The 20,695-nt window shown below is 43.3% G+C and overlaps 1 protein-coding gene across 1 annotated transcript in view; it reads left to right on the top strand.

Moving 5' to 3' along the window:
- Positions 1-20,695, top strand: part of mylkb (myosin light chain kinase b) — a 59,398-nt gene that overhangs the window by 27,219 nt on the left and 11,484 nt on the right. The window contains exons 11-17 of the mRNA XM_079732769.1: positions 364-567; positions 9,303-9,520; positions 9,873-9,996; positions 12,149-12,301; positions 12,397-12,520; positions 12,969-13,059; positions 13,472-13,600. Of these exons, the coding sequence (XP_079588895.1) occupies positions 364-567; positions 9,303-9,520; positions 9,873-9,996; positions 12,149-12,301; positions 12,397-12,520; positions 12,969-13,059; positions 13,472-13,600 (1,043 nt within the window). The remainder of the gene's footprint in view (positions 1-363; positions 568-9,302; positions 9,521-9,872; positions 9,997-12,148; positions 12,302-12,396; positions 12,521-12,968; positions 13,060-13,471; positions 13,601-20,695) is intronic.

Below are 20,695 nucleotides of genomic sequence, written 5' to 3'. Positions count from 1 at the left end.
TTAGGGTTTGGCCAGATGCTTGAGCTGGTGAGTATATATTTATGTCTATATTTATGTCTTTATTTATGAATATATGTATGTATATATTAATTTATATATGTTAATATTTATGTATATATGTATGTATGTATGTATGTATTTATGTATTTATTTACATACATATGTATGTATATATGTATGTATATATTCATGTTTGTATTGATGTCTATATATTGATGTATATATTAATGTCTATATATTAATTTATATATTGATGTATATATTCATGTCTTTATATTTATATGTATGTATATATTCATGTCTATATATTTATGTCTATATGTTTATATTGATGTATCTATGTCTATATACCTGTGTGTCTAGGGGTAAGTTCGGCCAGGTGTTCAAGCTGGTGGAGAAAGCCACCAGGAAGACGTGGGCCGGTAAGTTCATCAAGGCGTTCTCGGCCAAGGAGAAGGAGAACGTGAGGCAGGAGATCCTCATCATGAACAGCCTGCACCACCCCAAGCTGGTCCAGTGCATCGACGCCTTCGAGGGCAAGTCCGACATCGTCATGGTGCTGGAGATGTACGTATCATACTAAACTCAGAGCTGGCCCTCCCTATACGCAAACTAAACGGCCGCTTAGGGGGCCCCAAGAGTACTGTATTATTTTGATATATATATAATTAGGGGTCCTATGAAATCCGTAGGAACCCTATTGTTTTCGTTAGTATTATTATTAGGGGTTCTACGAAATCCGTCGGATCCCTTTTGTTTTCGTTAGTATTATTATTAGGGGTCCTACGAAATCCGTAGGAACCCAACTGTATTGTAATCATTGTATTATAATTATTTTCCTGACAAAATCGTCCATATCTCAAAAACGACATTGTCAAAAGTTCTGAAAATTGGCAGGCTTGTAGAACTCGTAAATGAAGTAAGGGATAAAAAGGATGGGCCAGAATGAAGTGTAGGTGGCGCTATAACAAGCCTTTGAAGTGCAACTCAACAGGCTGCCATTTCCACTAGGAAAGTGCAATATATATGAAACTTGTTATACTTGCACCATATGCAACCCATATGGTCAGACCATTTGGATATAGTGCAGTGCCCACAACTTGACCAAACACCCACACATTAACTCCTTTGGCGCCGAAAGTGGTAAAAGCTGCAAACTCAGCACACATGTACCAGGTGACTGTGGGACTATATGATGTTAAATTCATAGCAATAAGGCCAAAGACGGCAGAGATATACATTTTAAAGTGAAATACATGCATACCTCCGATGTTTAAACAGCCTAACATTGCGTGAAAAACACGTAGGCTCGGCAGTTGAATATGGCTATAAAGGGTAGATTCCATAGTACACCCATGCCAAATTTCAAGTCGATATCTGAAAATAAAATTTGGATGCATTTGTTTGAAGTTGTCTTCCTGAACCGCGGCCATTCTACAATGCAGGGTGGGCCTTAAAGCGGTACACACGTAATTAAAAAAAACGTCCGTTTGACAGTGGATTTTGACACAGTATGCTTTAGAAACATGGTTGGTGATTGTTTTGATATGTTAACTTCTGGTAAAGGGTTAGGTTTAGGCCTTAGGGTTAGGCCTTAGGGTTAGGGTTAGGGTTAGGGGTTAGGGATAGGGTTAGAGTTAGGGTTAGGGGTTAGGGGTTACGGATAGGGTTAGTTTTGGGGTTAGACCAGGGTTAAGGTTAGGGTTAAACCAGGCATAAAAACTGGTTTATGCCTTAAACCAGTTTTTAAGGCATACCAATGCCATGTTACCATACCGACCAAGCTCACCATACCTCCACGTACGGAAGACTTCTATTTCTCAAAATATACGCTAATCTGCCCTTGGCAGTCTACAGTCATACTGTCGGTAATACAGTCATACTGTCGGTCAAACCGTCATACTGTCGGTGAAATGGTCATACTGTCGGTGAAACGTCATACTGTCGGTCAGACTTCATACGGTCATACTATCGGTCATACAGTCATACTGTCGGTCATAATGTCGGTCATACGGTCATAATGTCGGACATACAATCATACTGTCGGTCATACAGTCATACTGTCGGTCATACTGTCGGTCATACGGTCATTCTGTCGGTCATACGGTCAAACGGTCATACAGTAGGACCACTTCATGATTGCTTGCAACTATATTTATTATTATTTTCCTGACTTTTTGGCTCCAAAAGTTATAAAAATTGGCAGGCTCGTATAACTCGTAGAATCAATAATGGAATCAAAAGATGGGCAAGAATAACACATAGGTGGCGCTATAACAAGGCCTTGAAGTTCAGCATTTCAACAGGCTGCCATTACCACTAGGAGGGTGGAATTTGCGTTAAACTTGTTATGCATGCACCATTTGTCATGATGAACAACTTTCACACTGCAACCCATACGGTCAGACCATTTGGATATGGTGCAGTGACCACAACTTGAACAAACACCCACAAATTTACTCCTTTGGTGCCAAAGTGGTAAAAGCTGCAAACTCAGCACAAATATACCAGGTGACTGTGGGACTATATGGTGTTAAATTTAAGCCAAAGCCTAGCATACATACAGCTCTGACATTGCGTCAAAAACACGTAAGCTCAGCAGTCGAATATGGCTAAAAATGGTAGATTCCATAGTATCGCCATGCCAATTTGAAGACTACGGGCCCTATTTTAACGGTCTGAAACGCAAGTGAGAAGAGCCAAACGCCAGTAGCTTTGTGGGCGGTTCTATGGCGATGTTGCTATTTTACCGGCGGATAAATGACTCTTGCGCCCGGCGCAAATCTAAAAAGTGTTTGTCTGAAGTAGCCTAATTATAATAACAAACATCGTTTCTTACCAGTATTGTATGCATTATCATTAAGGACTTGTGTTCCTAATATGCATGTGTCCCCCCGTTAATATACATTGCCATGGACTGTATTAGGCGTTATGTGTTTAGTTTGCGTGTGTTTAAACAGATGGACGCACACACGTGCGCCCGCATTCATTAATTCTTTAACACATACACACACACGCGCCCATATTCGTTCATTCTTTCACACTCACTCACGGTAAAACAATGTTTTCTCACGATCAAATACTCATCAATCCTAAAAGTTATGGCTTGTACACGATGTCTGTGTCAAGAAAATATGTGTTTGCTGTACGGTGTTTGCAGATGCATTGATTTAAAAGTACAACTTATTACTGCTATATCAGCTGTTCTTTCCCAAAAAATGTACCAAGAATGTGTGGCTAGGTAGATGAGAGAAGCAAAGTGTATGCGCGAGGTGCACAAGCAACATTATGCATGCGCCCTTAAAATAGCTTCTGAACAACGCGCCACTGACTTTAAACCAGGTATTTCCTGGTTTGTGGCAGAATTGTTTTCTGAAACTGCAAAATAGCACCAGGGAACGTTTGCGCCAGAACACGCCTCCTCCTTTCGAACCGCCCCTTGAAGCGCAAGATCATTCCCTAATTTACCGACGAGTGGCGGTTGAGGGAAAAGAACGCTCTGCGACAGTTGCAAACTAGCAACAACACATGCGTCAGTGTAGAAAGTCAATTGCGCTGGATGCAAGATAGGGCCCTATAACTGAAAAAACAACAAAAGATATATATTTGAAGTTCTCCCTTCTGAACCACGGCCTCTCTTCAATGCAGGCTGGGCCTTAAAGCGGTACACACGTAATTTCGCTAACATCTGTTTGACAGTGGATTTTGACAAATTGCTTTAGAAACATGGTTGGTGATTGTTTAGCTTTTAAGGCATACGAATGCCATATTACCATACCGACCAAGCTCGCCATACCTCTGCGTACAGAAGACATGTATTTCTCAAATAATAAAGAAAATAATTTCTCAAAAAATACTCTAATCTGCCCTTGGCAGTCTACGGTCATACAGTCATACTGTCAGTCATACGGTCATACTGTCGGTCATACGGTCATACTGTCGGTCATACAGTCATACTGTCGGTAAAACGGTCAAACTGTCGGTCATACAGTCATACTGTTGGTCATACTTTCATACTGTCGGTCATATGGTCATACTGTCGGCCATACGGTCATATTGTCGGTCATACAGTCATACTGTCGGTAAAACGGTCATACTGTCTGTCATACGGTCATACTGTCGTACTGTCAGTCATACTGTCGGTCATAGTGTCATACTGTCGGTCATATGGTCATACTGTCGGTCATACTGTCATACTGTCGGTCATACGGTCATACTGTAGGTCATACGGTCATAATGTCGATCATACAGTCATACTGTCGGTCATACAGTCATACGGTCATACTGTCGGTCATACAGTCATACTGTCAGTCATACTGTTGGTCATACTGTCATACTGTCAATCATACAGTCATACTGTCGGTCATACTGTTGGTCATACTGTCGGTCATACTTTCATACTGACGGTCATACGGTCATACTGTAGGTCATACGGTCATAATGTCGATCATACAGTCATACTGTCGGTCATACAGTCATACGGTCATACTGTCGGTCATACAGTCATACTGTCAGTCATACTGTTGGTCATACTGTCATACTGTCGATCATACAGTCAAACTGTCGGTCATACAGTCATACTGTCAGTCATACTGTTGGTCATACGGTCATACTGTCGGCCATACGGTCATATTGTCGGTCATACAGTCATACTGTCGGTAAAACGGTCATACTGTCTGTCATACGGTCATACTGTCGGTCATACTGTTGTACTGTCAGTCATACTGTCGGTCATAGTGTCATACTGACGGTCATACGGTTATACTGTCGGTCATACTGTCGGTCATACGGTCATACTGTAGGTCATACGGTCATAATGTCGATCATACAGTCATAATGTCGGTCCTACAGTCATTCGGTCATACTGCCGGTCATACAGTCATACTGTCAGTCATACTGTTGGTCATACTGTCATACTGTCGATCAGACTGTCGGTCAGACTGTCGGTCAGACTGTCGGTCATACAGTCATACTGTCGGTCATACAGTCATTCTGTTGGTCATACGTTCATAATGTCGGTCATACAGTCAAAAGGTCATACAGTAGGACCCCTTCATGGTTGCTTGCAACTATATTTTTAGTTTTTTTTATTATTTCTTTACACAAAGCAATTTGCTTAACAAGAAAGGAAACATTCTAAACATACAGTTCATATTAGTTTAAGAAAACAATGGCGGAATTAAGAATTTTGACTGTGTATAAAGGTCTGATCATGATAACCTAAAATGACCTGATTCTGACTGATCTGGCAACCCTATACATGACGAACAAAGCTCGCTACCTTTGTCCGACATCGCCTCTCTCCCGCTCTCTCCCCTAGGGCCTGTTCTAGCCCTTTGGTAGCCCTAGGGGAGATTGAGTTTTGCGTCCCCCGTTTCAAAAGCGTGCGGAGCGTTGCCCTGTTAATTTACATTACTAAACATCACTGAAGACACATATTAACTGATTTATTTACTTTACTTTACTTTGCTTAGCAGCTTCTTCACCCACTTATAGCTCTACTATACTATGCTGCATTAAACAATGTGTGATGCATGGACAACAAACTTTTTAATCTTTTAATTATTTTAAATAACTTATATGCATACATAAACACATAAACATACATAAACAAACTCCATAAATAAATTAAAGATGCTCAAGAATATTTTACATGAAATCAACTATTAACAATTGTGACGCAAATAAGCATTTAAGCTGCAATAATTGCACATAGCCACAAGGGGAGCAAGACCAAACATATAAGCTGTAATAACTGCACATAGCCACAAGATTGCAGCACCATCACACATGGGTAAAACGGGAGGCGGGCTCTCAAAGCCCTAGCCAATCAGAGCACGTACTACGTCATCTAGGCCACGCCTACTCCGCATCTAAACAGCGCGTAAGCAGGTGGACAGACAAAATCTCTAGAGGCAGGACAACCTCGGATGACCTGCTAAGCGTCTCTCCACGCGTGCATATACATATTCTCCTCCTTCTACTTCATAGTTACCATACCGAAACTTTACCAAATAAAGTGAGTTAAAAGCGATCCTGATTCGGTTACCTTTTCTAAAAGAACGCGACACAAAAAAGCAAAAAGGATCAAGTCTAATAAATTGCACATACAAAAATGCTATAAAGAATGTTCAAGGATATTTAACAAATTATGACAATGGATGAACGCCATAAACTGTGCAAAAGCTCTTAAGCACTCTTAAGCAAGGGTTATGAATGCATACAGTTGCTTATTCTCTGTGGCAAAACTACTCTATCTACTACGAAGCAGGGCCCCAAAATGATCATGCTTAAGGCCCCCAGGTGTACAGGGCCGGCCCTGACTACACTATAGACCAGCATTACTCATTGCGCGGCTCGCAAGCCACATGCGGCTCGCCAAGCCTCTATTTGCGGCTCGCATGGGGGTAAAAATATACAGTGATATGATCATGCAGTGAATACAGATATTTAAAAAAACAATACAAACAATTATTTAAAAAATAAATCAACAGCGGCATTAAAAGGTGGAAATATAGCCTTGTCTAGAAAATATTTTTAAACTTGCTCGGCTCTACGCTGACAGCGGGGTTGCCAGATTGGCGGTTTTCCTGCATAACAAGAGAGAATGTGCTCTTTGGATGGACTTATTCTTATTAACTTATTCTTCAATAGCTTCCATGTTATGTGACCCAGTGTCGCCACATTATTCCAGAAAATAGCACACAGTCACACAAGTCATAATTTTCCTCTCAAAGTGCACCAGATTGATGCATTCCAGGTTAAAAGGTACCAAATTTCCTTCCGGGGGAGCATGCCCCCGGACCCCGCTAAGGACCGGGTTCCCTCCACAGTTTCACAAAATTATGTGGGAAACACTGCTTTAGGGAGGACATATTATTAAGCAGGCATACTTATTTATGACTGGATTTATAGCTTTTGATACTTTGCGGTAAAAATGGCTCTCCTGTTGACGTCGCCCTGTCAGTGCGGCTCTCCTGAAAAAAATAGTGAATACCACTGCTATAGACTATACTACACTATACTACATTATAGACTATACTATACTAGACTAAGTATAGACTATACTACACTATATTTACTGTTCAGAATATACACTAAATATAGCTTGCTCTCCGTGCTTGACCACGATCAAGCATCCTGGATCAATTGCTCTTAATTGGCTCCCCGGGTGTTATCTGAATTTCATCAACGACGGATTACCGCATGGGCAAAGTGGGCACATGTCCATGTCCATTTATATATATATATATATATATATATATATACAGACAGACAGACAGACAGACAGATACATATATATATACATATATATTATTATTATTATTATTATTATTATTATTATTATTATTATTATTATTAATTTATTTTTTATTAAAAAAAATTCAAATGACCAAGACTTTGGTCATAAAGGATTTGAATGTTTATGATTTGCAAAATAAATACATCACATTTAAAGGCGTCAATGTCGTAGTGCTTGGTCAACGGCCAATTTCACAGTGAAAATGGAGAAACGTGTGCTAAGCGGGTCGGCAAAGCGTAAACAAAAGAAAGTAAAAGACACTAAAGATACTGCCCTGGTAGGCCTACAACAAATACCGTCCATCTCAACATTTTTTAACAAAAAACCAGAACAAGGTGACGATACGGAATTCTTTATATTTTAAACTAACGAAATTTGTTAAAGGAAGTCATTAGGTGCTTTTAAAGTCATGATATTAACCTGACAGATTCCATGATCTGCCGTTAAGACGAGCGCTGGCACTATGCATGCCCACAGCCTCGGGGTTAGATAATCTCTCTCTCTCTCGCTCTCTTTCTCTCTATCTCTCTCTCTCTCTCTGTGTCAAGAGCCCGTGGTCATGTTAACCCGTCCTTGAATTTTATACATTGAATTTTGTATCTGAATCTTGCATATTGAATTTTTTAACGGTGAATATTAGATTTTGCATTTGTGAAGATTGTAAAATAAAGTTTGGAAATTGAAAGAGTTAAATTCAGAGGCAAAAAAAATCAGATACGTTATTTCAGTGCATAAATATTCAATGGCTTTTATTTTCAAAATCCGATGAGACAGATACACTTCCATAGATCCGAAAGACGTGAATCAGAGGCAAAAAATCCACTTTCCTTGACAGCGGTCAATTATGCTTAGCCACGGTCAATTATCAAAAAATAATTGACTGCCGGAAGTTGGGAAGGCCCATGCAAGTGAACGGATATTAATATAACAGTCAGCAGCCATCTGCCAGGTTAATGCCCTCCTCCCAGCCAATCAGAATCAAGCATTCTTAAGCGAAGTAGAATAAGTAAGGGATAATGCCCGACTTCGCGGGCATTATCCCTGCGTTGTCCATTAATTCCTGATAATTGATACCTCGAAGGGCATTATCCCGCTTATACCATGGTCACTTGCCAAAGAAAAAGAAATTAAGACCATTAATTTATATTTTCATGCGTTTTACAATCCAAATATAAAGTATTACACAAGCCATGATTTAGTTTCCCTGGTAACACCTGAGGGTTTGACTAATACCTGGAACAATCATTAGCCTCCTGTAAGGTTCTTATGCAACGGAAACGTTGTTGACTCCTCCAGTAAATAGGACAGACCTTAGATACGACATGGCAACGGGAGATATTCTAGTCCTCTCAGCTATGAGCCAGAGAGCTAACGTTATGCATCGTACATATTTATAATTCGAAATTCGTCCCAGCCTTTATACCACAGATACTCTAGGGTCTATAGCATATAACGGCGTTGTCTGATAACAGTTTAATTCATTTTTCACATTTTACCAGCTCTCGTTTTGAAGACTAATCACTGCGTCATTCGTTTCAATCGGAATCGCCATGATTGAGATCTCAAACTCGGGATATCGGTCATCTCGTCGTGCTAATAAAACAATAATAATTGTTTTATTTTAATAATAATAATAATAATAATAATAATAATAATAATAATAACAATAACAACAAATAAACCGCTAATAAAAACAAAAAAATCCCGGCAAAAAATATTATCTTGTTTATTTTTGTTCATGTGTAGTATATACTAAAACAATTATTCACCTCAGGCTCCGTGAATAGTGGGGAATAGCCCCCTCACTATTCAATTCGCCTTCGGCGAATAATTGTTAACTATACAACACATACCATTCCGTGATCGTCATGGTGCTAGAGATGTATGTAGACGCTGAATACTGCTTGTACGTTATGTACAATGTTGTGTATAATGTTATGTATAACATTGTGTATAAGGTGTGTAACATGTATAATGAGTGTATACTGTGTGTTAACAGGATCTCTGGCGGGGAGCTGTTTGAGAGGATCATTGATGAGGACTTTGAGCTGACAGAGCGAGAAGTGATTAAGTACCTGCTCCAGATCGTTGACGGGGTGAGCTACATCCACAGCCAGGGCATCGTCCACCTGGACCTCAAACCCGAGAACATCATGTGTGTCAACAAGACTGGCAGCAAGATCAAACTCATCGACTTCGGCCTGGCACGACGCCTGGGTAATGCAGACCTTCATATATGGCTACTCCAATGCAAAGCATTTGTTATAAACTATTACCCCTGTGTTATAAATAGAGTTAAGAAAATAAGAAACATTCCAGCCAGGCTGGTTCAAATCTACTAGGCTGACTGCTAGTCGTGCACTAACAGTATAATGCTAGCAATACATAACTAAGCAATCCTATCACTACCACAGCAAACCTAACTACTAATAATACAGTATACAGTACTGTTTCTGATCCACAGTATAGTAGTAATACTATTAAAGTATTGAGTACTAATACTACTACTATGACAGTGTACAGGCGTGTTGTTGACAATACTACTACTCTCCCCCCCCCCCCCATCCAGAGAGTGCAGGGACCCTGAAGGTTTTGTTCGGGACCCCAGAGTTTGTGGCCCCAGAGGTCATAAACTATGAGGCCATCAGCTACCCTACAGACATGTGGAGCATAGGAGTCATCTGCTACATCCTGTAAGACCCTAACCTCTGACGTCTAACCCTAATCCCTGACCTCTCCCCTGACCCTAACCCCAGATTTTTTATTTGAATTGGTTAATTTGGAATAAAGACATATCCAAGGGATAGAAGAAAAACATGACAAAGTGCAAGCACTTATTTCCATCATGGTCCCTGATGTTACAAGACAGGACAGATGTACACATAAAACAAAACATTAAACATCATAAAAAATTATGAGACTATGAGAGGCTATACATATAAAAGAATCTTCCCTAACCCTTACTTTCTGAATTAAAGTGCAAAGTGCATACATAGACAAACACCAACAGAAAACAACTCACATGGAGGAAGACATGATAGTGTCACTAGGGAATTAAATTCAACATGAGCCAGGATTTTACCTTATTTCTGAAACAATGATAGTTGTCTATGCTCTTAATATCCAATGGTAATTTATTCCAGTTCACCACACCACTATATTTGAGAGTACATTTACCAATGTTTGTTTTGAACTTAGGCAAGTACAAGTCTGCATTACTAGTTCTGGTGTGGTAAGCATGGGCATCCCTACTCTCGATGAAGTGATTTTTAAGGTATGCCGGTGACTTGTGATTGCAAACATTATGGACAACCCTGAGCTGGAGCTGAACTGCCCTAGCCTCCAGGGGGAACCAGCCCAGCTGTTGGAACTGGAGCTTACCCACATGATCCCTTGGTGTGAGCCCCAACACTACCCTGACTAACCTATTCTGAGAAACCTGCAGTTTGTCTTTTAGGGCCTTAGTAAGACCACCATACCATGAGCCAAGGCCATAATCAAAGCAGCATAAAACCAGTAAATTAGCTAGCAATCTGAGGCTCACTGCATCAAGGAATGGAATTTAGGAATCTGGATCGGCCATTTACCTTGCTCATGACCTTTGAAGCCATGCTCCCCCCATCTAGGTTGCTGTCTAAACAGCCTCCTAAATAGGTAACTGAGGGCTTGGCAGGGAAGAGCTGCCCACCAAGGCTGATACTGGACAACTCTTTCTGGTGCAGTCTTGGCTTAGAGCCAGACAAATGAATGAATTAATTCAGTTTTGGCCACATGAAGAGACAATTTATTGTCTAATAGCCAGACACTGATCTTACTGAATTCCTCTTGCAAAATGGCATGCAGCTCAAGCTCATTTTTGTTGGAGGCTATAATAGCTGAATCATCAGCATATAAAAACAAGTTCTCATTGCAGGCGGACTTCATGTCATTGATGTAGATTAAAAACAGTAATGGCCCTATGACGCTCCCTTGTGGAACTCCACAAGTTACCAGTTGTACCTTGGATATATGACCTTGGAATACAGTCTTTTGGGATCTACCGGAGAGGTAGGAAACAAACCATGTTAAGGCGGAAGGGCACATGCCCAAGAATGACAACTTGTTGTACAGTTGGCTATGATCGACCGTATCAAAGGCCTTTTGTAAGTCAATTAGGATCATGCCACATAGTTTGCTATGTGGCATGATCCTATCTATTTCACCCCTTATGGAGTCAGTTAGGTACAGTAGACATGAGTTAGCTGAATGTGACTGTCAGAACCCTGATTGGAATTCATAGAGGAGTTTGGCATCCACAGCATATTAAAACAATTGTTCATGAACTACTTTCTCCAGGACCTTGGAGACTACACTCAATATATAGCCCTGACCTCTAACCCCTGTCCCCTCCCCTGACCCTAACCCCTCCAGTATATAAACAAGTAATAGTAAAAAAAAGTAAAAGAGTCAGGTTAAATAACCAGATGTACAGCTAGAGATGTGACATGGTAGGCATCATAATTATAACTATAACTTTAGAACAAGAACTATTGTAAGACCCTAACCTTAACCCCTGACCTCTAACCCTACAGACATGTGGAAGATAGGAGATACGTTACTTTCTGTAAGAACCTTGTAACCCTTACCCCTGACCTCTAAACCTTGATCCTAACCCTACAGACAGGTTAAGGTCCCTTAAACCTAACCCTAACCCCTGACCGCTACCCCAACCTCTGACCTCAAACCTTTACCCCTGACCTCTTACCCTAACCCCTGACCTCTAACCCTAAACCCTGACCGTACCCGTAGCCCAGACCAGACTAGACCAGTGTGGTCCAGGTTGGCTGACGTAGCTCTCTCCCCCAGGGTGAGCGGTCTCTCTCCCTTCATGGGGGACAACGACAACGAGACCCTGTCCAACGTGACCTCGGCCACCTGGGACTTTGAGGACGAGGCCTTTGACGAGATCTCTGATGACGCCAAGGACTTCATCACCAACCTGCTGAAGAAGAACATGAAGTGCTGACCTCTCTCACCATCTCATATAGACTTGCTGGGCAGTCATTCAGTAGAAACCTTTCTGCTTCAGGCCCTAACCCCCAGCCTCCCCCCAGGGCCCGTCTGACCTGTGCCAGCTGTGTGGAACACCCCTGGCTGAAGCAGGACACCAATACCATGCAGGCGAAGAAGCTGTCCAAGGAGAGGATGAAGAAGTACATTCTCCGCAGGAAGTGGCAGGTACACACAAAGTAAAGTACATTCTTTGAAGGAAGTGGCAGTTAGACAGGAAGTGCATCTGACACTTCCTGTGTAGAAAGGTAGACAGGAAGTACAAACTCCACAGGAAGTGGTAGGTAGACAGGATGTATATCCTCTACAGGACGTAACAGGTATCAGCTAGACAGGAAGTATATCCTCTGCAGGATGTGGCAGGTAGACAGGAAATTATGGTCTAGTGCTTAAGGAGGCACTTGGTTTGTTCCCTCAATCTGCCAGTTGGCACCCTAGAGCAAGATGCCCAAAATGTCCCGTTGGATAAAAGCTGACGCAAAGGTGACCTTTGTGTTGTCCTTTGTGTATCTGTTTGAGTATGTACGTGTGTGTGTGTGTGTGTGTGTGTGTGTGTGTGTGTGTGTTTGCGTGTGCGTGTGTGTGTGTTTGTGTGTGTGTGTGTGTGTGTGTGTAGAAAACGGGCCATGCTGTGCGTGCGATCGGTAGGCTGTCCTCCATGGCCATGCTGGCTGGAGTCAGCGCCAAGAAGGGCTCCCCGACAGAAGGTGTGTGTGTTGCTGGATGCTCTACACACTTCTGCTCATGTTACATGTTAGTGTGTGTGTGTGTGCGTGTGTAACCTGTGTGTGTGTGTGTGTGTGCTTATCCAGTATCTGCGTGTTTGTGCGTGTGACCTGTATCTGTGTGTGTGTGTGTGTGCTTGTGTGTGTTGTCTGTGTGTGTGTGTGTGTGTGTGTGTGTAACTTGTATCTGTGTGTGTGTGTGTGTGTGTGTGTAACTTGTATCTGTGTGTGTGTGTGTGTGTGTCTGTGTGTGTGTGTGTGAGTGTAACCTGTACATGTGTGTGTAACCTGTATCAGTGTCAGTGTGTGTAACCTTTATGTGTGTGTGTGTGTGTGGGGGGGGGGGGGGGGTATGTGTGTGTGTGTGTGTGTGTGTGTGTGTATCCGTGTGCAGAGGACAACCAGTTCCTGGAGTGTCTAGAGTATGAACAGAAGGTGGAGGGGAAGCCGACCTTCAGCTCCGTCATGAAGGACGTGGAGGTGGTGGAGGGGAGTGCCGCACGCTTCCACTGCAAGATAGACGGTAAACAGTAGGGATGGGCAAAACGATTATTTTCCCGGAATCAGTTTTTTCAGTTCCGTTCACTATCGCAATTTGTTTGTTTGATTCGTTCGTTGAGTCAGATGGTCTGCTACTTCATTTGGCAGGGAATCGGAAATGATGGAATAAATGTCAACATGCATGTAGCCTACTACTTTCTAATGTTCTGGCGAAATAACCCAGGTTAAGTGTAAATATTAAGCATATATATAAAGCACAATCGGCCTTTTTTCATAAATATCCTTAATACATAATGGGGTGCAGTAAGAATTAAATGGCGTCTTCCAAGTAGCACTAATAAGCAGTGAATCACCATTGTGCGAATTCCCTACTAGACTAAACAAGACTTGTAATGGGAGGTGAAAACAATACTTTATTGTTGCGTTCTTCTTCAAGGAAAGTAGTCTAATGAGGATCGCTTTGAACTCACTTTATTTACTTAAGTATTTCGGTAAGGTAACTACGAAGCAGAAGGAGGGGAATTGTATTACGCACGTGCGGAGCGACAAACAGCAATCCTCTCTACCTATCTCTCTCTATGGCTTGCCGGATGTTTCTCAAATTCCTCGGGCTTCAATTCTTGCTTTTATACTGAGTATGCGTGGCCTATAAAACGCACCGGTTTCGCTATTCTCACCTTTCTAAAGGTGCTGCCCTCTATGGCTGAAATAGTTATTGCAGCTTATGTGTCCTGCCCCTTGTGGCTATGTATAGTAATTACAGCTTATGTGTTCTGCCCCCTGTGTCTATGTATAGTAATTACAGCTTATGTGTTCTACCCCCTGTGGCTATGTATAGTAATTACAGCTTATGTGTTTAAAATACGTAACAGTCCCTCCTTGGTCATCTCAGATGACCATACGATACGATATTTTAAGTCATAAACATCATTTACCACACCGAAAACATAGTCAAAGTAGGAAAATCATCAATACCACCAACCGAGGTGGAAAAAACTCCAGAGGGGAGAGAAACCACCTCGCGTCCCCCTAATTCTGAAACGGAATTTACCTTGGTGGGTCTCATAGGAAATACAGGTTATTGTCAACAACACAATAGGAAGCATATAACCTGGTTATCATACAATCATATGGTCAAAAGGCACATAGATAAATGCATTCATAGAAATTTGGAGTAATACTTCCTGGTAATATAAATTTTCAGCATGTAAAAAACATTATAAGTAAAAGATACAAAAACAAGTAGCATGCAAAAACATTAGAAGTAAAAGATACAAAAACAAGTAGCATGCAAAAACATTAGAGGTAAAAGATACAAAAACAAGTAGCATACAAAAAACAAGTAAAATTACGTCAATTAAAATTTCAAAAATGTCTGTAGGCTTGCATAGATTTGAATGGCCCGGGTGATCTTCATGTATTGGTGCGCTGGTACATGTGGGGGGTTTTGGACATTGTGAATGGCTCAGGTGATCTTCCTTAGTTGTCCTCAGGACTTGTAGTTCATGTGCCCAACGTTTGTCCCTCCTTGTCAAGGGCGCGGCTCACATAGAGAGGTTACTAGCACATCATGTGAGCCTCCTTCAGGCGTTCATTCATCCACTCGGTCATGTCAACAGCAAGAAACCTGTAAACAACTAACTCAAAAAATCAACAGTCCCATTGGCAGTGCAGTGATACAGAAATAACGGGTTGCACTCACATCCAAACAATACTATCAATAACAAACAAATCCTGCATTGGTTGTTTTAACAATTTGTTATTCAAGTATATTCGGGATATTAATTATCTTAGAATTAGACTTTACTACTGGTGTTGACTATTCTACTTATTGCAGTGGGATATGGTCGGGCCCCTCAGGTGATATCTCGTCCATGTTCACCGAATCATATCTGACTCCTACGTATGCCTGAATGGCACTTGATCCTTCCGTAGAGCCCACTGCTGTGGTGATCAATCGATGTAGTAGTCCTCGTGCGCAGGGAATACAACAGCAGCCGACCACAATTAACACGGCAGCTGCCATTATTCCTGCGATGAGCACTGACTGGATCATGTCCTTCCATCTACCAAACAGGTTCTCCATCCATCCAGTGAAAGGGTCACTGATACCAGAGTTCTCAGCCAATTCTAACCTGAGGGATTGTAGTCCGGCCAATGCCCTGGCCACTGACCCATCAGGAGCTGTGTTATTTGGGATAAAAGTACAACATGTCGTCCCTATCATTCCGCACACTCCTCCTCGTTCTGCTAATAACATGTCTAAGGCTAGCCTATTCTGATAAGTCATCCTAGAGGTGGCATCTAATTGTTCGGACAGTCCTTTGACTGCCTCTTCTGTAAAGTTCACAAACCGTTGTTGATTATAGTATATGTAATTTATCCAGTCAACATTTTTATTAATAGTAGACCACCAGAATAGAATCGTTTCAAATCCTGCCGCTATGGGCTTTATGTTTGTTTGGGACTCCTCGGGGTACTCCTATTGAATCTATATATATGTTTTTATCAAAACTACCCGGGACGGTTACATGCTCCCGTTTCCGACGGGTCAAATCCGGGAAATCACCACTCCTAGATAATTTGAGATCCATTACAGTCTTGCTATTGGGTAAAATGTAGATGGGCATTACCAATTGTGTTATTGCGCATGTGCCTAAGAAGTTAAAGGGGAGAACTCCCCTGAGGGTCTGTCCTCCACAGTACTACCAAATATCACTACGAGCATGGGTCATATTGGACAACTCTTCTATTTCCCTAGTGGTATTACATGTCCCAGGGGGAAGGGATCCTACCTTTCTCCCTGTTCCCTTCCCTGTGATACAATGATAGTCTGGAGTTAGATTAACTTCGAATCTGGGGGGAATAGCTCTAATCGGGGTCTGAGGATACATGATCTGTAATCTGGTTTTTATTGGAATCGAGCACCCCGGGATGTGGCCGTCTACGAACAGCTCCAATAGACAAGCAAAACCTTGTGGTGAGTTGAGAGGGGTGATCCTAGCGGGGGCTGTGGTTAAGGTGGGACGTCCTGCGGCACAAATAATACAGTTGGTTTTGCCCTGAGCCCGGGCCGTATAGTTCATCCATTTCAACCACATGTTCTGATTAAGCTCACCCGTCTGTACCTCCCAATATTCTTCTCGAGCCACCTCGTCAGGTTGTAATATCGGGGTGGGTGAGAGATGTGACGTTTCTAAAAAATAATGCGTTCCTTTAGGTGGTGATTTATTGGGCCCGCATGAATATCCAGAAAGAAGGATTATTATTCTTAGGTCCTCTCCCCTTGTATCCACCCTTAACACTAGAAAGACCAGGCCTTTGTCTTTCTCTTGCGATTTGTTCTCAGGAACGATTAATTCTGCCTTTAACCTTATGAATATTGTCTCCCCCTTGACTGCTAGACCATCACTGGTCCAGGTTTCCTTATATCCATATGTCCTTCTGGTCAGGGAGATTCCCTTTTGGAGTATCTTGTAGCTGGTCGTCAGAGGGTAATAACCCTCCTTGTACCCAGGGTGAGTAAGCCACGACGCCTGTGACCACGTCTGGCAGGCATATTTTCCTTGGAAGTCTCCACCTGGTCCGGTTACTACACACATGTACTTTTCTGCCAAATAGACCCGGTCCATCCGGGTCCCACAGGGCAGTAGTTGACAGAAATCTAATTCAAAGATAGTTTCTACCCCCCGACAGTACTTTAGCAAGACATGACCTGGTATTCTTGGTTTGTACGGTGGGTACCTGACGGGGTCCTCATGTAGGGCGGGATTATCTCCTGCTCCCTCCTGGAACAGGACCATCAGTATGAGTCCCACCAGGTATTTCCCGAGGTGCATATTCCGGCCCATCGTCTTGGAGTGGGACGTGTTTGTCCTTGGCTTGGAGTGCAGCTAGGTCGGTCAAAGTCTCTGTCCACGATCGGCCAGGGGTATCTGCTTTGCGGCACCGGCTTAGGTGATGCCACTGGGCCCCACGTCAGTCCTCTACAGAAACAGAAAAGGGTGTTGCCAAGAGTACCTTGTATGGTCCTTCCCAGCGATCCTCTAGGTTCTTTCGGTGGAGCTTTTTCACCCAGATCCACTCGCCCGGTGTCACCAACGGTGGTGAGGGGTCCTCTGTGTCGGACTGCTTTTGGTCTGTGATCTGGGAGTACAATCTTAACGAGGCTTAGGTTAGTGCTTGTAGGTACTCTTGCATTACTTCATCAAACCTGTCTGATGGGGGTCCTTTGGATGGTGGACTGTATGGTCCTTGCATGGGACGTCCTGTGACTAGTTCATGGGGGCTGAGAAGGGTGGTGTTAGAGGGGGAGGAGCGTATGGCCATTAATGCTAATGGAAGAGCTGTCACCCAGGTCATCTTTTTTCCTACTATCCTCTCTCTAACTTTCCCTGTCAACAGATTCACCTGCATGCGACCTAAGTTTCGGGTTTCTACCTCCTCTGTGCTGTCTCTGAGTTTCTTCTGTCTGTCACTCTTGAGTATTTTGGTCACCTGATTCTTAATTGTCTGGTTTGCACGTTCTACCAGGCCTTGTGATTGGGGGTGATATACTGAGCCGAACCTGTGTTTTAGTCCTAAGTATGTTTCTACCTCCTGAAGGTGGGCGTTGGCGAAGTGGCTTCCATTATCTGAGCAGATTAACTTTGGATATCCCCATCGGGGAATCAGTTCTTGTGTTAACCATTTGATCACTGTGTCTCCATCCTCCCTCTTAGCTGGAATTGCTTCTACCCATCTAGAAAACCTGTCGACGGCTACTAACATAAACCTTTTTCCGTCTACTCTGTTCTCTTGTCCCATATCTGTAAAATCTATGTAGATTTCTTGGAACGGGAGCTGGGGCACGGGGAATTGTCCTTGGTTTATCTTGAATCCCCGTCTTTGGTTACAGGTTTGGCACGTCTGACAGTCTTGGACATACTGGTCGCACACAGCTTTGAGCTCTGGATGCCACCAGTATTTTTCAATCCTTTCCCGGGTCTTGGCTTTTCCTTCGTGGGCCAATCCATGTTCTTTTCTTAGGAAGAACAACAGGGCCTTGGAGGAGATAACCGGCTTTCCATTGGAGGAGTAGTGTATTCCATCCGGGCTCTCCCTGGCCCCTTTTCCTCTCCATGCCGATTTCTCATAAGGTCCTGCTCCTTCTTGCATTTCTTTGACCATTTGTTCATTTGGGTCCAGGGTTGGTTCCTCGTTGAGTATCATCAGGTGTACCACCGGGGTGTATCCTCCTTCCTTCAGATGTTCTACTGGGACGTATCCGCCTGCCTTCTTAGCTGCTTCATCCGCCGCGTGGTTTCCTCTTGCCTCTGCTGTTTGTGTCTTCTGATGTCCTCGACAGTGCATTATGGCGACTTCTCGAGGTAGTTGGGCTGTTTTGGCTAACAACAAGATCAAGTCTGTGTGTTTTGCTTTGGTGTTAGCACTGGTGGTCATCTGTCTGTCCATCATCTGTCGTCCGTTTAGGTGGGCCAGTTCGTATGCATAGTTGGAATCGGTGTATAGATTTAGTGTTCGCCCCTTGGCTATTCGTAGTCCTTCACACATGGCATACAGCTCGGCTCTTTGTGCTGAAGCGGGTTGTTCTAATATGCCACTGGCCAGAGTGCTGCATATTCCTTGTTTGGTTTGTTCCACTACAGCCCAAGACGCCAGATTTTCTCCATTGGCGGCTCTGTAGCAGCATCCGTCGGTGTACAAGGTCACGTCCACCGGATGTAGGGGTTCTGCTTTCAATCCTGGTCTGATCTTCACTGCCTTTTTTATTTCTTCTGAGCATACGTGGGGTTCTCCATCGTTGGGTCCGGGCATGGTGTCTGTCATGTTGACACCTTGGGTGGTGAAGGTGACCATTGGATTCCCCAAGATTCTCTGGAGTTTAGCGTTCCTGGTTGCTGTGGTGATTGTGTAGTCTGAACTATCCAGGTATGCTTTTACCCCGTGGATAGTGTGGACCACCACGGGGTGTGTCATTACTATGTAGGCCGTCTTGTCCAGGCTTTTGGCGATGGCGCATATAGCTTTTCCACACTCAGGGAGTCCTTTTTCTGGTGGTTCTAGAGCAGAGCTGTGGTATGCCAGGATTTTTCGTTGTCCTCTGTGTTTCTGCCACAGGATTCCGTTGACCACGCAGTCTCTTACTGATACATCCAGGTGAAAGGGTTCTTTGTAGTCTGGGGCAGCTAAGGCCGCGGCACTGTACATGCTTTGTTTTAGTCTGGTGAATGCTTCTTCTGCTTCAGGGTTCCATTCCAAGGGGGCTTTCAGATTCCTGTGTCCTGCTTTGGTGATGAGCTGTCGTAGTTTGGTTGTTTCGCCGGTGTAATCAGGGATGTAGGTCCGGCTGTATCCTGTCAGTCCTAGGAATGCTAGCATTTGTTGGACCCTGATTGGCTTTGGGTAGTTTCCGATTGCGCTTTTGTGTCCTTTGCTGATTTCTCTACTATTCCCTCCTATTACTTTCCCCAAGAAAGTAATCTCTTCTTTTACCAGTTGTAGTTTGGCTTTCTTCAGCTTGTAGCCTTTGTCCGCTATCGTTTGCAGTAAGACCTCGGTCGCTTGTAGACAAGCTTCCTTCGTCTCAGCTGCCAAGAGGAGGTCGTCCACGTATTGAATGAGGACTGTCCCAGGAGGGAGGTCCAATTCCATGAGGTCCTCCTTGAGGCAGGCGTTGAAGATGGTGGGGGTGCATCGGAAACCTTGTGGCATTCTCGTGTATGTGTACTGCTGCCCTCTATACGTGAAAGCGAAGAAGGGCCTTGACACAGTTGCCAGGGGGAGGCAGAAGAAAGCGTTTGCAAGATCCACTACCGTGAACCATCTGTGGTCAGAGCTTACAAGATTCAGGGCCACATATGGGTTCGGGACTTTTTCCGGCGGGGCCACGGTCCGCATGTTGATGGCTCTCAAATCGTGCACCATCCTCCAGGTCAGTCCATCCGCTTTCTTCACCGGTAGGATCGGTGTGTTCCATTCCGAGGTGGTCTTCTCCAGCACTCCTGCCGCCAGTAGTCCTGTTATGGTGTCGCTGATTCCCTCCTCAGCGTCGTCCTTTATTCTGTATTGATGTCTCCATTCTGGTCGATGAGGGTTCTCAACGTTCACCACAACG

This window comes from Pollachius pollachius, assembly GCF_949987615.1.
Source record: "Pollachius pollachius genome assembly, chromosome: 3".
In the NCBI taxonomy this organism is placed as follows: Eukaryota; Metazoa; Chordata; class Actinopteri; order Gadiformes; family Gadidae; genus Pollachius; species Pollachius pollachius.
This window is presented reverse-complemented; position numbering and strand designations above follow the sequence as displayed.